Source organism: Haliotis rufescens, unplaced genomic scaffold (genome assembly GCF_023055435.1).
Source record: "Haliotis rufescens isolate VD_foot unplaced genomic scaffold, xgHalRufe1.0.p SCAF_117, whole genome shotgun sequence".
In the NCBI taxonomy this organism is placed as follows: Eukaryota; Metazoa; Mollusca; class Gastropoda; order Lepetellida; family Haliotidae; genus Haliotis; species Haliotis rufescens.
Window position 1 is genome coordinate 183,980 of NW_025963799.1, and position 16,586 is coordinate 200,565.

The window sequence follows — 16,586 nt, forward strand, 5'->3', positions numbered from 1 at the left end:
TTAATGGTTGATATGAAACATATAGTACTGGACATGAGTGCAATACACCTACATGGGTCTTCCGTTTCTCCTTCACCCTTGTCACTGTACGGGACACGAGCTATACGAGATGACAGATATGAGTGAAGTACACCTACATGGGTTTCTCCTTCACCCTTGTCACTGTACGGGACACGAGCTATACGAGATGACAGATATGAGTGAAGTACACCTACATGGGTTTCTCCTTCACCCTTGTCACTGTACGGGACACGAGCTATACGAGATGACAGATATGAGTGAAGTACACCTACATGGGTTTCTCCTTCACCCTTGTCACTGTACGGGACACGAGCTATACGAGATGACAAATATGAGTGAAGTACACCTACATGGGTTTCTCCTTCACCCTTCTCAGTGTACGGGACACGAGCTATACGAGATGACAGATATGAGTGAAGTACACCTACATGGGTTTCTCCTTCACCCTTCTCAGTGTACGGGACACGAGCTATACGAGATGACCGATATGAGTGAAGTACACCTACATGGGTTTCTCCTGCACCCTTGTCAGTGTACGGGATACGAGCTATACGAGATGACAGATATGAGTGAAGTACACCTACATGGGTTTCTCCTGCACCCTTGTCACTGTACGGGACACGAGCTATACGAGATGACCGATATGAGTGCAATACACCCACATGGGTTTCTCCTTCACCCTTGTCACTGTACGGGATACGAGCTATACGAGATGACCGATATGAGTGAAGTACACGAGACACAGAGATGAACACCAGCCTTCATCCTTGCACCTTACCACGTCAACAGGCCCCACTGTGGATCTTACTGCCCAGGCGTGGAGTCAGGTGTCATCCATCCATAACTTACAGCTCGCACACATCTACACACGCTCCAGTCGGGGACACGGGGCATTCGTTGACTGATTTTGTCGAAGACGAGCTCCACCTTAATATACCCTTGTATCAGGTGAGGTGAGGTGAAATCTGGTTTAACGTCGCGTCCAAGATTATTGCACTTATATAGAGACGTGCATGCACGTGTGTGTATGTGGCTGCTTGTACTAGTCCGGACTGATGCCGATTTATAGTGCTAGCCCACTGAGATACCATGCCGCAGTTTAACATAAATACCCCGCTCAGACACAGTAAACTGACTCCGAGCCGACCAGTCCTTGTTTTAGCGCCTTAATGCCGAGCGCCAGACAGGGTAACAACAAGTACCATACCCTTGTATCAACTGTCAGAGAAGGTCTTGGTACATCTTGATATATCCTTGTATTAACTGCCAGAGAAGACCTAGGTACACCTTGATATACCCTTGTATCAACTGTCAGGGAAGGTCAAGGTACACCTTGATATACCCTTGTATCAACTGTCAGAGAAGGTCAAGGTACACCTTGATATACCCTTGTATCAACTGTCAGAGAAGGCCCATGCACACCTTGATATACCCTTGTATCAACTGTCAGAGAAGGTCAAGGTACACCTTGATATACCCTTGTATCAACTGTCAGGGAAGGCCTAGGTACACCTTGATATACCCTTGTATCAACTGTCATAGAAGGTCAAGGTACACCTTGATATACCCTTGTATCAACTGTCAGAGAAGGTCAAGGTACACCTTGATATACCCTGTTATCAACTGCCAGGGAAGGCCTAGGTACACCTTGATATACCCTTGTATCAACTGTCAGAGAAGGTCAAGGTACACCTTGATATACCCTTGTATCAACTGTCAGAGAAGGTCAAGGTACACCTCGATATACCCTTGTATCAACTGTCAGGGAAGGCCTAGGTACACCTTGATATACCCTTGTATCAACTGTCATAGAATGCAAAGGTACCCCTTGATATACCCTTGTATCAACTGTCAAGGAAGGCCTAGGTACACTTTGATATACCCTTGTATCAATTGTCAGGGAAGGCCTAGGTACACCTTGATATACCCTGTATCAACAGTCAGGGAAGGCCTAGGTACACCTTGATATACCTTTGTATCAACTGTCAAGGAAGGCCAAGGTACACCTTAATAAACCCTTGTATCAACTGTCAGGGAAGGGACCAGGTACACCTTAATATACCCTTGTATCAACTGTCAGGGAAGGGACCAGGTACACCTTGATATACCCTTGTATCAACTGTCAGGGAAGGTCTAGGTACACCTTGATATACCCTTGTATCAACTGTCAGAGAAGGCCTAGGTACACCTTGATATACCCTTGTATCAACTGTCAGGGAAGGCCTAGGTAACACTTTTATATAGCCTTGTTCTAACTGTCAGCGAAGGCCCAAGTACGCTCTTGAGGATAAACACGCACATCAGGGGTCAGTCTATATGTGGATGTTCGTTATCATTAACACAATGTTACAAGATCTGTGTGCCACATAACTTTGGTTATATGTCATCATATACTCCATCGATCTGAGCACCGCCGTGGTCTATTGGTCAAGCATCCGCCCGAAGAGCGGAAGGTCCGATGTTCGATCCCCGGTCGCGTCATACCAAAACACGTTAAAAGATGCTACTTGTTGTTACCTTAACTGGAGCTCGCACTGAATAGCTAAAACAAGGAATGGTCGTCCTGAGTCAGTAAACTGTGTCTGAGTGGGGTAAACTGCGGGATGGCGTCTCTATCAGTCAGGGATAGTACAAACAGCCACACACACGTGCATGCACGTCACTCCATAAGTGCGATGATCTTGGACGCGACATTCAACCCCATGGCATCTCACCCCCATCGATCTGTTTGTGACATGACTTCGGTTATATGTACAGAGAACGTGTTTTACTATTGAAATTATCAGAAACTCAAAACTCTGGACAGCGAGGGTTGGATGAATCCATGTCTCCTTCTACTACGGCGTCTCCCATTGGTTCAGCCTCATCTCCCACGTGACCACCAGTTTCCGTTATTGTCGCCAGTGTGTCTGTCATTGCGTCGCCGTGGTCCTTTCCGTTAGATATGGAGCTTTGTGTGAGTGAGATTCCTGTTTCTGGTTTGGCTGAGGCATGTTTGAGACTTGCCGATGTTTTCGGTAGGCTGGACACGGGTACCACCTTCTGTTTCTGGTAGAAGGCCTGGTAGATGTCGTAGGCTTCGTTGACGGCGGGAAACAAGATGATGATCACCATGGCCGCAAACGCCCACACCTCCGACAACATGGCCTGCAACAACAGGAAATGAGATATACATATAACTGTCACAGAAGATCCAGGTACACCTTGGTATACCCTTGTATCAACTGTCAGGGAAGGGCCAGGTACACCTTCATATATCCTTGTATCAACTGTCAGGGAAGGCCCAGGTACACGTTGATATACCCTTGTATCAACTATCAGGGAAGGGCCAGGTACACCTTGATATACCATTGTATCAACTGTTCGGGAAGGTCTAGGTACACCTTGGTATACCCTTGTATCAACTGTCAGTCAAGGGGCAGGTACACCTTGATATATCCTTGTATCAACTGTCAGAGAAGGCCTAGGTACACCTTGATATATCCTTGTATCAACTGTCAGTCAAGGGACAGGTACACCTTGATATACACTTATATCAACTGTCAGTCAAGGGACAGGTACACCTTGATATACACTTATATCAACTGTCAGAGAAGGCACAGGTACACCTTGATATATCTTTGTATCAACTGTCAGAGAAGGCCTAGGTACACCTTGATATACCCTTGTATCAACTGTCAGTCAAGGGACAGGTACACCTTGATATACCCTTGTATCAACTGTCAGTCAAGGGACAGGTACACCTTGATATATCCTTGTATCAACTGTCAGTCAAGGCACAGGTACACCTTGATATACCCTTGTATCAACTGTCAGTCAAGGCACAGGTACACCTTGATATACAATTGCAACAACTGTCAGTCAAGGCACAGGTACACCTTGATATACCCTTGTATCAAACGTCAGTCAAGGCCAAGGATCACCTTGATATACACTTATATCAACTGTCAGAGAAGGCACGGGTGCACCTTGATATACCCTTGTATCAAATGTCAGAGAAGGCCTAGGTACACCTTGATATAACCTTGTATCAAATGTCAGTCAAGGCACAGGTACACCTTGATATACACTTGTATCAACTGTCAGTCAAGGGACAGGTACACCTTGATGTACACTTGTATCAACTGTCAGTCAAGGCACAGGTACACCTTGATATACCCTTGTATCAACTGTCAGTCAAGGCACAGGTACACCTTGATATACACTTGTATCAACTGTCAGTCAAGGCACAGGTACACCTTGATATACACTTGTATCAACTGTCAGTCAAGGGACAGGTACACCTTGATATAACCTTGTATCAACTGTCAGAGAAGGGTCAGGTACCTTGAATGTCCGGGTTCGATTCCACACATGATTATAATATGTAAACCCCATTTTTTGTGTCCCCCGCCGTGGTTTTGTTGAAATATTACTTAAAGCGGCGTAAAAGACTACTCACTCACCCACTAGATGAATTAGTTCAAGAGTACAGACTCACCCAGCCGAAGAACTGGTCGTACGACATGATATCGACAGCGATCATGATGCATGGCCACACAACCACCAGGAGAAGAGAGAACACCACGGAACCGATGTTAGCGAAGTACTTCGCCTTCTTGAACGTCTTCTCCACCTCCTGCAGCGACGGACGGTTGTCCAGCTGGTGCGCCCCGGTCAGGCACAGGTCTCTGTAATGGAGGATTAGCAGCCGTTACCTTAGTGACCAGAACAACTGATAGACGGTTACCTTATTACGACAAGATACCATTCTGAAATGGGACACCCAGTTCAATGGTTACTCGGTTGTCCTTGGGTCGCTGTCACCACGTTCTTCATTAGAAATTGATTGTCTGCGTTTGTCGAGAGGACATGGTTCTTTCTGTAGATATTGTCTTGATCAGTTGTTAATGGTTGAAATAAATTCATTACTTATATTGAGTAGACAAACATCTTTTTTTCAAATCCTGAACGAAGTTTAGGATTTCACCTCTTGTTAACTCTGCAATAAGTACTGTGCTTTCTTCAACGCTTAATCATGTATATTATCAAAGTCATCTTCTGTCGAAACTTCATTTTAAGTTTTAAAACAGTTGAGTACAGGATAAGATAAGAAAAGAACTAAGCCGACGTGAACAATCTTAGTATCTGCTGGATCTGATCAAAGACCGTCATGCTGAAAGAACGCCAGTAACCAATGATGATTATAACAATGTGCTATTTATTTTGTCATCACGGTACCTCCATGCAGAGACCGGGACCCGCCCAAGTGGATTAGCTTGGGGTACATGTAGCTCTTCAGGCGGAATGGCAGGCAATGCCAATGGCAGCCATACGCAGGTTAATGGACCGTATGCCATCAAGGTGTGGTGCATGTATTGCCTTACATGGCGGGCACACTAGATGTTACATGTATCGTCGTTACACCTTTACTAATGAGCGTATGGAATCTCACATTTGTTCCCCGCAACTAATGTCCTGCTGCATCAACAATGTCCTGTTGCATCAACAATGACCCGCTGCATCAACAATGTCCTGCTGCATCAACAATGACCCGCTGCATCAACAATGACCCGCTGCATCAACAATAACCCGCTGCATCAACAATGTCCTGCTGCATCAACAATGTCCTGCTGCATCAACAATGACCCAATGCATCAACAATGTCCTGCTGCATCAACAATGACCCAATGCATCAACAATGTCCTGCTGCATCAACAATGACCCGCTGCATCAACAATATCCTGCTGCATCAACAGTGACCCGCTGCATCAACAATGTCCTGCTGCATCAACAATGACCCGCTGCATCAACAATGTCCTGCTGCATCAACAATGACCCAATGCATCAACAATGTCCTGCTGCATCAACAATGACCCAATGCATCAACAATGACCCGCTGCATCAACAATGACCCGCTGCATCAACAATGTCCTGCTGCATCAACAATGACCCGCTGCATCAACAATGACCCGCTGCATCAACAATGTCCTGCTGCATCAACAATGACCCAATGCATCAACAATGTCCTGCTGCATCAACAATGTCCTGCTGCATCAACAATGTCCTGCTGCATCAACAATGACCCAATGCATCAACAATGTCCTGCTGCATCAACATTGACCCGCTGCATCAACAATGTCCTGCTGCATCAACAGTGACCCGCTGCATCAACAATGTCCTGCTGCATCAACAATGACCCGCTGCATCAACAATGTCCTGCTGCATCAACAATGACCTGCTGCATCAACAATGTCCTGCTGCATCAACAATGACCCGCTGCATCAACAATTTCCTGCTGCATCAACAATGACCCGCTGCATCAACAATGACCCGCTGCATCAACAATGTCCTGCTGCATCAACAATGACTTGCTGCATCAACAATGACCCGCTGCATCAACAATGACTTGCTGCATCAACAATGACCCGCTGCATCAACAATGTCCTGCTGCATCAACAATGACCTGCTGCATCAACAATGACCCGCTGCATCACCAATGTCCTGCTGCATCAACAATGACCCGCTGCATCAACAATGTCCTGCTGCATCAACAATGACCCGCTGCATCAACAATGTCCTGCTGCATTAACAATGTCCGGCTGCATCAACAATGTCCTGCTGCATCAACAATGTCCTGCTGCATCAACAATGACCCGCTGCATCAACAATGACCCGCTGCATCAACAATGTCCTGCTGCATCAACAATGACCCAAAGCATCAACAATGTCCTGCTGCATCAACAATGACCCAATGCATCAACAATGTCCTGCTGCATCAACATTGACCCGCTGCATCAACAATGTCCTGCTGCATCAACAATGACCCAATGCATCAACAATGTCCTGCTGCATCAACAATGTCCTGCTGCATCAACAATGTCCTGCTGCATCAACAATGACCCAATGCATCAACAATGTCCTGCTGCATCAACATTGACCCGCTGCATCAACAATGTCCTGCTGCATCAACAGTGACCCGCTGCATCAACAATGTTCTGCTGCATCAACAATGACCTGCTGCATCAACAACGTCCTGCTGCATCAACAATGACCCGCTGCATCCACAATGTCCTGCTGCATCAACAATGACCCGCTGCATCAACAATGTCCTGCTGAATCAACAATGTCCTGCTGCATCAACAATGACTTGCTGCATCAACAATGACCCGCTGCATCAACAATGACCTGCTGCATCAACAATGACCCGCTGCATCCACAATGTCCTGCTGCATCAACAATGACCCGCTGCATCAACAATGACTTGCTGCATCAACAATGACCCGCTGCATCAACAATGTCCTGCTGCATCAACAATGTCCTGCTGCATCAACAATGACCCGCTGCATCAACAATGTCCTGCTGCATCAACAATGACCCAATGCATCAACAATGTCCTGCTGCATCAACAATGACCCAATGCATCAACAATGTCCTGCTGCATCAACAGTGACCCGCTGCATCAACAATGTCCTGCTGCATCAACAATGACCTGCTGCATCAACAATGTCCTGCTGCATCAACAATGTCCTGCTGCATCAACAATGTCCTGCTGCATCAACAATGTCCTGCTGCATCAACAATGTCCTGCTGTATCAACAATGTCCTGCTGCATCAACAATGTCCTGCTGTATCAACAATGTCCTGCTGCATCAACAATGTCCTGCTGCATCAACAATGTCCTGCTGCATCAACAATGTCCTGCTGCATCAACATTGACCCGCTGCATCAACAATGTCCTGCTGCATCAACAATGACCCGCTGCATCAACAATGTTCTGCTGCATCAACAATGACCTGCTGCATCAACAATGTCCTGCTGCATCAACAATGTCCTGCTGCATCAACAATGACCCGCTGCATCCACAATGTCCTGCTGCATCAACAATGACCCGCTGCATTAACAATGTCCTGCTGAATCAACAATGTCCTGCTGCATCAACAATGACTTGCTGCATCAACAATGACCCGCTGCATCAACAATGACCTGCTGCATCAACAATGACCCGCTGCATCAACAATGTCCTGCTGCATCAACAATGACCCGCTGCATCAACAATGACCCGCTGCATCAACAATGTCCTGCTGCATCAACAATGACCCGCTGCATCAACAATGACCCGCTGCATCAACAATGTCCGGCTGCATCAACAATGACCCGCTGTAGTATCACACGTATTGCGGACAGTACATAATCCTCTGAAACTAGCATTTCTTTTTTTCCACGAATACTTCAGAATACATTCCTGCAGAACAACAAATATATAATGCATTTTACAATTTCAAAATAAAGGAAAGGAAACTATAATCCACGAATTTTAGAAACCTTTCGGCCCAGAGATCTGACACTCAGAAGGCTGGCGAGTAGTGTCCAGCTTATTCCAAGCGTCGTGTTTGGCACTGAGGGTTAGCTGTTGTAGATGCTTACGTAAAATAACCACCTGATTGGTGCTCAAATGAATTTAAGCTTGTGAACATATTGAGTTTCATTTTTTACAAGAAAAAAAAACACCGCATGTTTTACATGAAGATCTCCACCGCATGTTTTACATGAAGATCATCACCGCATGTTTTACATGAATATAACCACATCATGTTTTACATGAAGATCACCACCGCATGTTTTACATGAAGATCTCCACCGCATGTTTTACATGAAGATCATCACCGCATGTTTTACATGAATATAACCACATCATGTTTTACATGAAGATCACCACCGCATGTTTTACATGAAGATCAACACAGCATGTTTGAAATGAATATTGCCACCGCATGTTTTAGATGCAGATCCCCACCGCATGTTTTACATGAAGATCAGCACGACATGATGTACATGAAGATCCCCACCGCATTTTTACATAAAGATCCCCACCGCATGTTTAACATGAAGATCACCACAGTATGTTTTACATGAAGATCACCAACATTTGTTTTATACGATTAACACCAAAGCACGTTTTACATGCAGATCACTACCGCATGTTTTCCATGAAGATCAGCACGACATGTTGTACATGAATATAACCACTGCATGTTTTACATGAAGATCACTGCCGCATGTTTTACAAGATTATAACCACCGCATGTTTTACATGAAGATTACTGCCGCATGTTTTACAAGAAGATCACAACCAATGTTCTACAATAGTATAAGCACAAAGTTGACACATATTGTTGAGAGATAAATGATGACAAACTTCGGCAATGTTGACCATAGGTAGTTCAAGCATATCCCAGCCAACTGATATTAACGTTCGGCAATGGCGACCATAGGTAGTTCAAGTTTCTTCCGGACAACTTCTATATACGTTCGGCAATGGCGACCATAGGTAGTTCAAGTTTCTTCCAGACAACTGATATAAACGTTCGGGAATAGTGATGGTACTTAATTTTCAATATATTCAAAAAAAGCTGTTGTCCAAGTTGAGACGATTGTGTTGACATTTATTATTATACATTAACACCTGGTGTCATCATACTTCCATCGTGATTCCAACCCATGCTTGTCGCCAGAGGCGAGTAACGCGATCGGGTGGTCAGACTCGCTCACTTGGTTGATGTATGCCATCGTTTCCCCATGTATTCCAAGGACACAATGCCTCTGTTTAATTGCCCGTGTAGTCCAAGGACATAATGACACTGTTTAATTGCCCGTGTAGTCCCGACAACTGATGTCCAACTGTAGGAATAATGACGTTTCCCATGTGGTCGATAAACGTTCTAATGGAGGGTGTTCAAAGGAGCCACAACTTACTGCGCATATTTCTCTGTCCAGGGGCAGAGAGGGTTGTCTACGTCACGTGTCTGCTCCCAAATCTCGCGAGATTTGCTTGGATCTTGGCTGCGATTGGTTACTAAGCTGACTACTATTGTGATCATCCCCCCTGATAAGATGGCAGTTAGGTTTCCACACAGCATCGACAACTCCTGTCCTGAAACATACAGGTGTCATAATTTTGTACAGGTGTCATAGTGTGCTACAGGTGTCATAGTGTGCTACAGGTGTCATAGTGTGCTACAGGTGTCATAGTGTGCAACAGGCGTCATAGTGTGCAACAGGTGTCATCGTGTGCTACATGCGTCATAGTGTGGTACATGTGTCATAGTGTGGTACATGTGTCATAGTGTGGTACATGTGTCATAGTGTGGTACAGATGTCATAGTGTTGTACAGGTGTCATAGTGTTGTACAGGTGTCATGGTGTGCTACACGCGTCATAGTGTGCAACAGGTGTCATAGTGTGCTACAGGTGTCATATTGTGCTACAGCTGTCATAGTGTGCTACAGGCGTCATAGTGTGCAACAGGTGTCATAGTGTGCTACAGGTGTCATAGTGTGCTACAGGCGTCATAGTGTGCTACATGCGTCATAGTGTGGTACATGTGTCATAGTGTGGTACATGTGTCATAGTGTGGTACATGTGTCATAGTGTGGTACAGATGTCATAGTGTTGTACAGGTGTCATAGTGTTGTACAGGTGTCATGGTGTGCTACACGCGTCATAGTGTGCAACAGGTGTCATAGTGTGCAACAGGTGTCATAGTGTGCTACAGCTGTCATAGTGTGCTACAGGCGTCATAGTGTGCAACAGGTGTCATAGTGTGCTACAGGTGTCATAGTGTGCTACAGGCGTCATAGTGTGCAACAGGTGTCATAGTGTGCTACATGTGTCATAGTGTGCTACATGTGTCATAGTGTGGTACAGGTGTTACAGTGTGGTACAAGTGTCGCAGTGTGGTACAGGTGTCGCAGTGTGGTACAGGTGGTGCAGTGTGGTACATGTGTTACAGTGTGGTACAGGTGTTGCAGTGTGGTACATGTGTCATAGTGTGATACAGGTGTCATAGTGTGCTACTGGTGGCACAGTGTGCTACAGGTGTCATAGTGTGCTACAGGTGTCATAGTGTGCTAAATGCGTCATAGTGTGGTACATGCGTCATAGTGTGGTTCATGTGTCGCAGTGTGGTACATGTGTCATAGTGTCGTACAGATGTCATAGTGTTGTACAGGTGTCATAGTGTTGTGCAGGTGTCATAGTGTGCTACAGGTGCCATAGTGTGCTACATGTGTCATAGTGTGATACAGGTGTCATCGTGTGCTACAGGTGTCATAATGTGCTACATGTGTCATAGTGTGCTACAGGTGTCATAGTGTTGTACATGTGTCTTAGTGTGATACAGGTGTCATAGTGTGGTACATGTGCCATAGTGTGCAACATGTGTCAAAGTGTGGTACAGGTGTCATAGTGTGATAAAGGTGTCATAGTGTGGTACATGTGTCATAGTGTGATACAGGTGTCATAGTGTGCAACAGGTGTCATAGTGTGCTACATGTGTCATAGTGTGCTACATGTGTCAAAGTGTGGTACAGGTGTTGCAGTGTGTTACAAGTGTCGCAGTGTGGTACAGGTGTTGCAGTGTGGTACAGCTGTTGCAGTGTGGTACAGGTGTCGCAGTGTGGTACAGGTGTCGCATTGTGGTACAAGTGTCGCATTGTGATACAGGTGTTACAGTGTGGTACAGGTGTTGCATTGTGGTACAGGTGTCGCAGTGTGGTACATGTGTTACAGTGAGGTACAGGTGTTGCAGTGTGGTACAGGTGTCGCAGTGTGGTACAGGTGTCGCATTGTGGTACAGGTGTTGCATTGTGGTACAGGTGTTGCAGTGTGGTACAGGTGTCGCAGTGTGGTACAGGTGTCGCAGTGTGGTACAGGTGTTGCATTGTGGTACAGGTGTCGCAGTGTGGTACAGGTGTCGCAGTGTGGTACAGGTGTCGCATTGTGGTACAGGTGTTGCATTGTGGTACAGGTGTTGCATTGTGGTACAGGTTTCGCATTGTGGTACAGGTGTTGCATTGTGGTACAGGTGTTGCATTGTGGTACAGGTGTTGCAGTGTGGTACAGGTGTTGCAGTGTGGTACAGGTGTTGCATTGTGGTACAGATGTTGCAGTGTGGTACAGGTGTTGCAGTGTGGTTCAGGTGTTGCAGTGTGGTACAGGTGTCGCAGTGTGGTACAGGTGTCGCTGTGTGGTACAGGTGTTGCAGTGTGGTACAAGTGTCGCAGTGTGGTACAGGTGTCGCAGTGTGGTACAGGTGTTGCAGTGTGGTACAGGTGTTGCATTGTGGTACAGGTGTTGCAGTGTGGTACAGGTGTTGCAGTGTGGTACAGGTGTTGCATTGTGGTACAGGTGTTGCATTGTGGTACAGATGTTGCAGTGTGGTACAGATGTTGCAGTGTGGTACAGATGTTGCAGTGTGGTACAGGTGTTGCAGTGTGGTACAGGTGTTGCAGTGTGGTACAAGTGTCGCAGTGTGGTACAGATGTTGCAGTGTGGTACAGGTGTTGCAGTGTGGTACAGTTGTTACAGTGTGGTACAGGTGTTGCAGTGTGGTACAGGTGTTACAGTGTGGTACAGATGTTGCAGTGTGGTACAGGTGTTGCAGTGTGGTACAGGTGTTGCAGTGTGGTACAGGTGTTGCAGTGTGGTACAGTTGTTACAGTGTGGTACAGGTGTCGCAGTGTGGTACAGGTGGTGCATTGTGGTACAGGTGTTACAGTGCGGTATAGGTGTCGCAGTGTGGTACAGGTGTCGCAGTGTGGTACAGGTGTCGCAGTGTGGTATAGGCGTCGCAGTGTGGTACAGGCGTCAAAGTGTGGGACACGCGTCGCAGTGTGGTACAGGTGTCACAGTGTGGTACAGGTGTCACAGTGTGGTACAGGTGTGAGGGGGGCATGAGAGGGACGTATACAGGTGTGAGGGGGCGTGAAAGAGGGATGTGTACAGGTGTGAAGGGTGCGTGAGAGAGGGACGTATACAGGTGTTAGGGGGGCGTGAGAGAGGGACGTATACAGGAGTGAGGGGGCGTGAGAGAGGGATGTGTACAGGTGAAAAGGGTGCGTGAGAGAGGGACGTATACAGGTGTGAAGGATGCGTGAGAGAGGGATGTGTACAGGTGTGAAGGGTGCGTGAGAGATGGACGTATACAGGTGTGAGGGGGGCGTGAGAGGGACGTACATGTATACAGGTGTGAGGGGGCTTGAGAGGGGGATGTGTACAGGTGTGAGGGAGCGTGAGAGGGACGTGTACAGGTGTGAGGCAGGCGTGAGAGAGGGACGTATACAGGTGTGAAGGGGGCGTGAGAGAGGGATGTGTACAGGAGTGAGAGGGGCATGAGAGGGACGTATACAGGTGTGAGGGGGCTTGAGAGAGGGATGTGTACAGGAATGAGAGGGGCATGAGAGGGATGTATACAGGTGTGAGGGGGGCTTGAGAGAGGGATGTGTACAGGTGTGAGGGGGCGAGAGAGGGATGTGTACAGGTGTGAGGGGCGTGAGAGAGGGATGTGTACAGGTGTGAGGGGGCTTGAGAGAGGGATGTGTACAGGTGTGAGGGGGCTTGAGAGAGGGATGTGTACAGGTGTGAGGGGGCGTGAGAGAGGGATGTGTACAGGTGTGAAGGGGGCGTACGAGACGGATGTGAGAGGGGGACGTGTGACAGTTCTGTACAGGTGTGAGGGGCGTGAGAGGGATGTATACAGGTGTGAGGGGCGTAAGAGGGGGACGTGTGACAGTTCTGTACAGGTGTAAGGGGCGTGAGAGGGATGTATACAGGTGTGAGGGGCGTAAGAGGGGGACGTGTGACAGTTCTGTACAGGTGTAAGGGGCGTGAGAGGGATGTATACAGGTGTGAGGGGCGTAAGAGGGGGACGTGTGACAGTTCTGTACAGGTGTAAGGGGCGTGAGAGGGATGTATACAGGTGTGAGGGGCGTAAGAGGGGAACGTGTGACAGTTCTGTACAGGTGTAAGGGGCGTGAGAGGGATGTATACAGGTGTGAGGGGCGTAAGAGGGGGACGTGTGACAGTTCTGTACAGGTGTAAGGGGCGTGAGAGGGATGTATACAGGTGTGAGGGGCGTAAGAGGGGGACGTGTGACAGTGCTGTACAGGTTTGAGGGGCGTAAGAGGGATGTATACAGGTGTGAGGGGCGTAAGAGGGGGACGTGTGACAGTGCTGTACAGGTTTGAGGGGCGTAAGAGGGATGTATACAGGTGTGAGGGGCGTAAGAGGGGGACGTGTGACAGTGCTGTACATGATTGTGTGGCAACAGTACGTTACCTGTGTTAATGAGAAAGTCATCGAGGCCACCAGGGTAGGTCGAGGCGACGCTCAACCAGACGACGATGGCGATGATTGCTCCGCCAATGCTCCCTGCCATCATTGCGGCTGACGTCAGTCGCTCCCAGAACATGGATAACGTGATTGGAATTACGGCTGAGCCAATCAGAATCCCCATAAACAGGTAGACCCAGCCCAAGCTGAGCTGAAACAGAGAGTGAAAACGTAGGATGTCACGAAGGGGTAATGTCATTGAGGGTGGGGGTCACGTCTGGAGGATGGGGGTCACGTCTGGAGGGTCGGGTCATGTCTGGAGGGTGGGGGTCACGTCTGGAGGGTGGGGGTCACGTCTGGAGGGTGGGGGTCACGTCTGAAGGGTGGGGGTCACGTCTGGAGGGTGGGGTCATGTCTGGAGGGAAGGGTAATGTCTGGACATGAGTGACGCCTGACCTACACGAGTGACAGGATGATTGTTAGAAGGATGAGAGATACATTGACCTGCATGAGAGACACACTGGCCTGCATGAGTGACAGGAGGAGAGACACACTGACCTGCATGAAAGACACACTGACCTGCACGAGTGACCCGGATGATTGTTAGAAGGATGAGAGACACATTGGCCTGCATGAGAGACACACTGACCTGCATGAGTGACAAGATGATTGTTAGAGGGATGACAGACACATTGGCCTGCATGAGAGACACGCTGGCCTGCATGAGTGACAGGTTAAGTGACACACTGACCTGCATTAGTGACACACTTACCTGCATGAGTGACACACTTACCTGCATGAGTGACAGGATGATTGTTAGAAGGATGAGAGATACATTGACCTGCATGAGAGACACACTGGCCTGCATGAGTGACAGGAGGAGAGACACACTTACCTGCATGAAAGACACACTGACCTGCACGAGTGACCCGGATGATTGTTAGAAGGATGAGAGACACATTGGCCTGCATGAGAGACACACTGACCTGCATGAGTGACAAGATGATTGTTAGAGGGATGACAGACACATTGGCCTGCATGAGAGACACGCTGGCCTTCATGAGTGACAGGTTAAGTGACACACTGACCTGCATGAGTGACATACTGATCTGCATGAGTGACACACTGGCCTGCATGAGTGACAGGATGAGTGAAACACTGACCTGCACGAGTGACACACTGAGCTGCACGAGTGACACACTGACCTGCATGAGTGACACACTGACCTGCATGAGTGACACACTTACCTGCATGAGTGACTTACCTGCATGAGTGACACACTTACCTGCATGAGTGACACACTTACCTGCATGAGTGACACACTGACCTGCATGAGTGACAGGATGAGTGACACACTTACCTGCATGAGTGACACACTTACCTGCATGAGTGACACACTAAGCTGCATGAGTGACACACCCACCTTCACCTGCATGAGTGACAGGATGAGTGACACACTTACTTGCATGAACGACACACTGACCTGCATGAGTGACACACCTACCTGCATGAGTGACACACTTACCTGCATGAGTGACACACTGACCTGCATGAGTGACACACTCACCTGCATGAGTGACAGGATGAGTGACACACTGACCTGCATGAGTGACAGGATAAGTGACACACTGACCTGCATGAGTGACACACTAACCTGCATGAGTGACAGGATGAGTGACACACTTACCTGCATGAGTGACACACTGACCTGCATGAGTGACAGGACGAGTGACAAACTGACCTGCATGAGTGACAGAATGAGTGACAAACTGACCTGCATGAGTGACACACTGACCTGCATGAGTGACACACTGGCCTTCATGAGTGACAAGATGATTGTTAGAGGGATGACAGACACATTGGCCTGCATGAGAGACACGCTGGCCTTCATGAGTGACAGGTTAAGTGACACACTGACCTGCATGAGTGACATACTGATCTGCATGAGTGACACACTGGCCTGCATGAGTGACAGGATGAGTGAAACACTGACCTGCACGAGTGACACACTGAGCTGCACGAGTGACACACTGACCTGCATGAGTGACACACTGACCTGCATGAGTGACACACTTACCTGCATGAGTGACTTACCTGCATGAGTGACACACTTACCTGCATGAGTGACACACTTACCTGCATGAGTGACACACTGACCTGCATGAGTGACAGGATGAGTGACACACTTACCTGCATGAGTGACACACTTACCTGCATGAGTGACACACTAAGCTGCATGAGTGACACACCCACCTTCACCTGCATGAGTGACAGGATGAGTGACACACTTACTTGCATGAACGACACACTGACCTGCATGAGTGACACACCTACCTGCATGAGTGACACACTTACCTGCATGAGTGACACACTGACCTGCATGAGTGACACACTGACCTGCATGAGTGACAGGATGAGTGACACACTGACCTGCATGAGTGACAGGATAAGTGACACACTGACCTGCATGAGTG

General features: G+C 47.8%; 1 protein-coding gene across 1 annotated transcript in view; it reads right to left on the reverse strand.

Annotated features, from left to right (window-relative positions):
* Window positions 1–1,235: 1,235 nt before the first annotated feature.
* The window catches only part of LOC124127675 (urea-proton symporter DUR3-like), a 130,798-nt gene continuing 115,447 nt past the window's right edge, over window positions 1,236–16,586 (reverse strand). The window contains exons 11-14 of the mRNA XM_048393191.1: window positions 14,119–14,323; window positions 9,757–9,934; window positions 4,502–4,691; window positions 1,236–3,168 (exon numbers count right to left, since the gene is read on the reverse strand). Coding sequence (XP_048249148.1) covers window positions 2,812–3,168; window positions 4,502–4,691; window positions 9,757–9,934; window positions 14,119–14,323 — 930 coding nt within the window. The 3' untranslated portion in view covers window positions 1,236–2,811. The remainder of the gene's footprint in view (window positions 3,169–4,501; window positions 4,692–9,756; window positions 9,935–14,118; window positions 14,324–16,586) is intronic.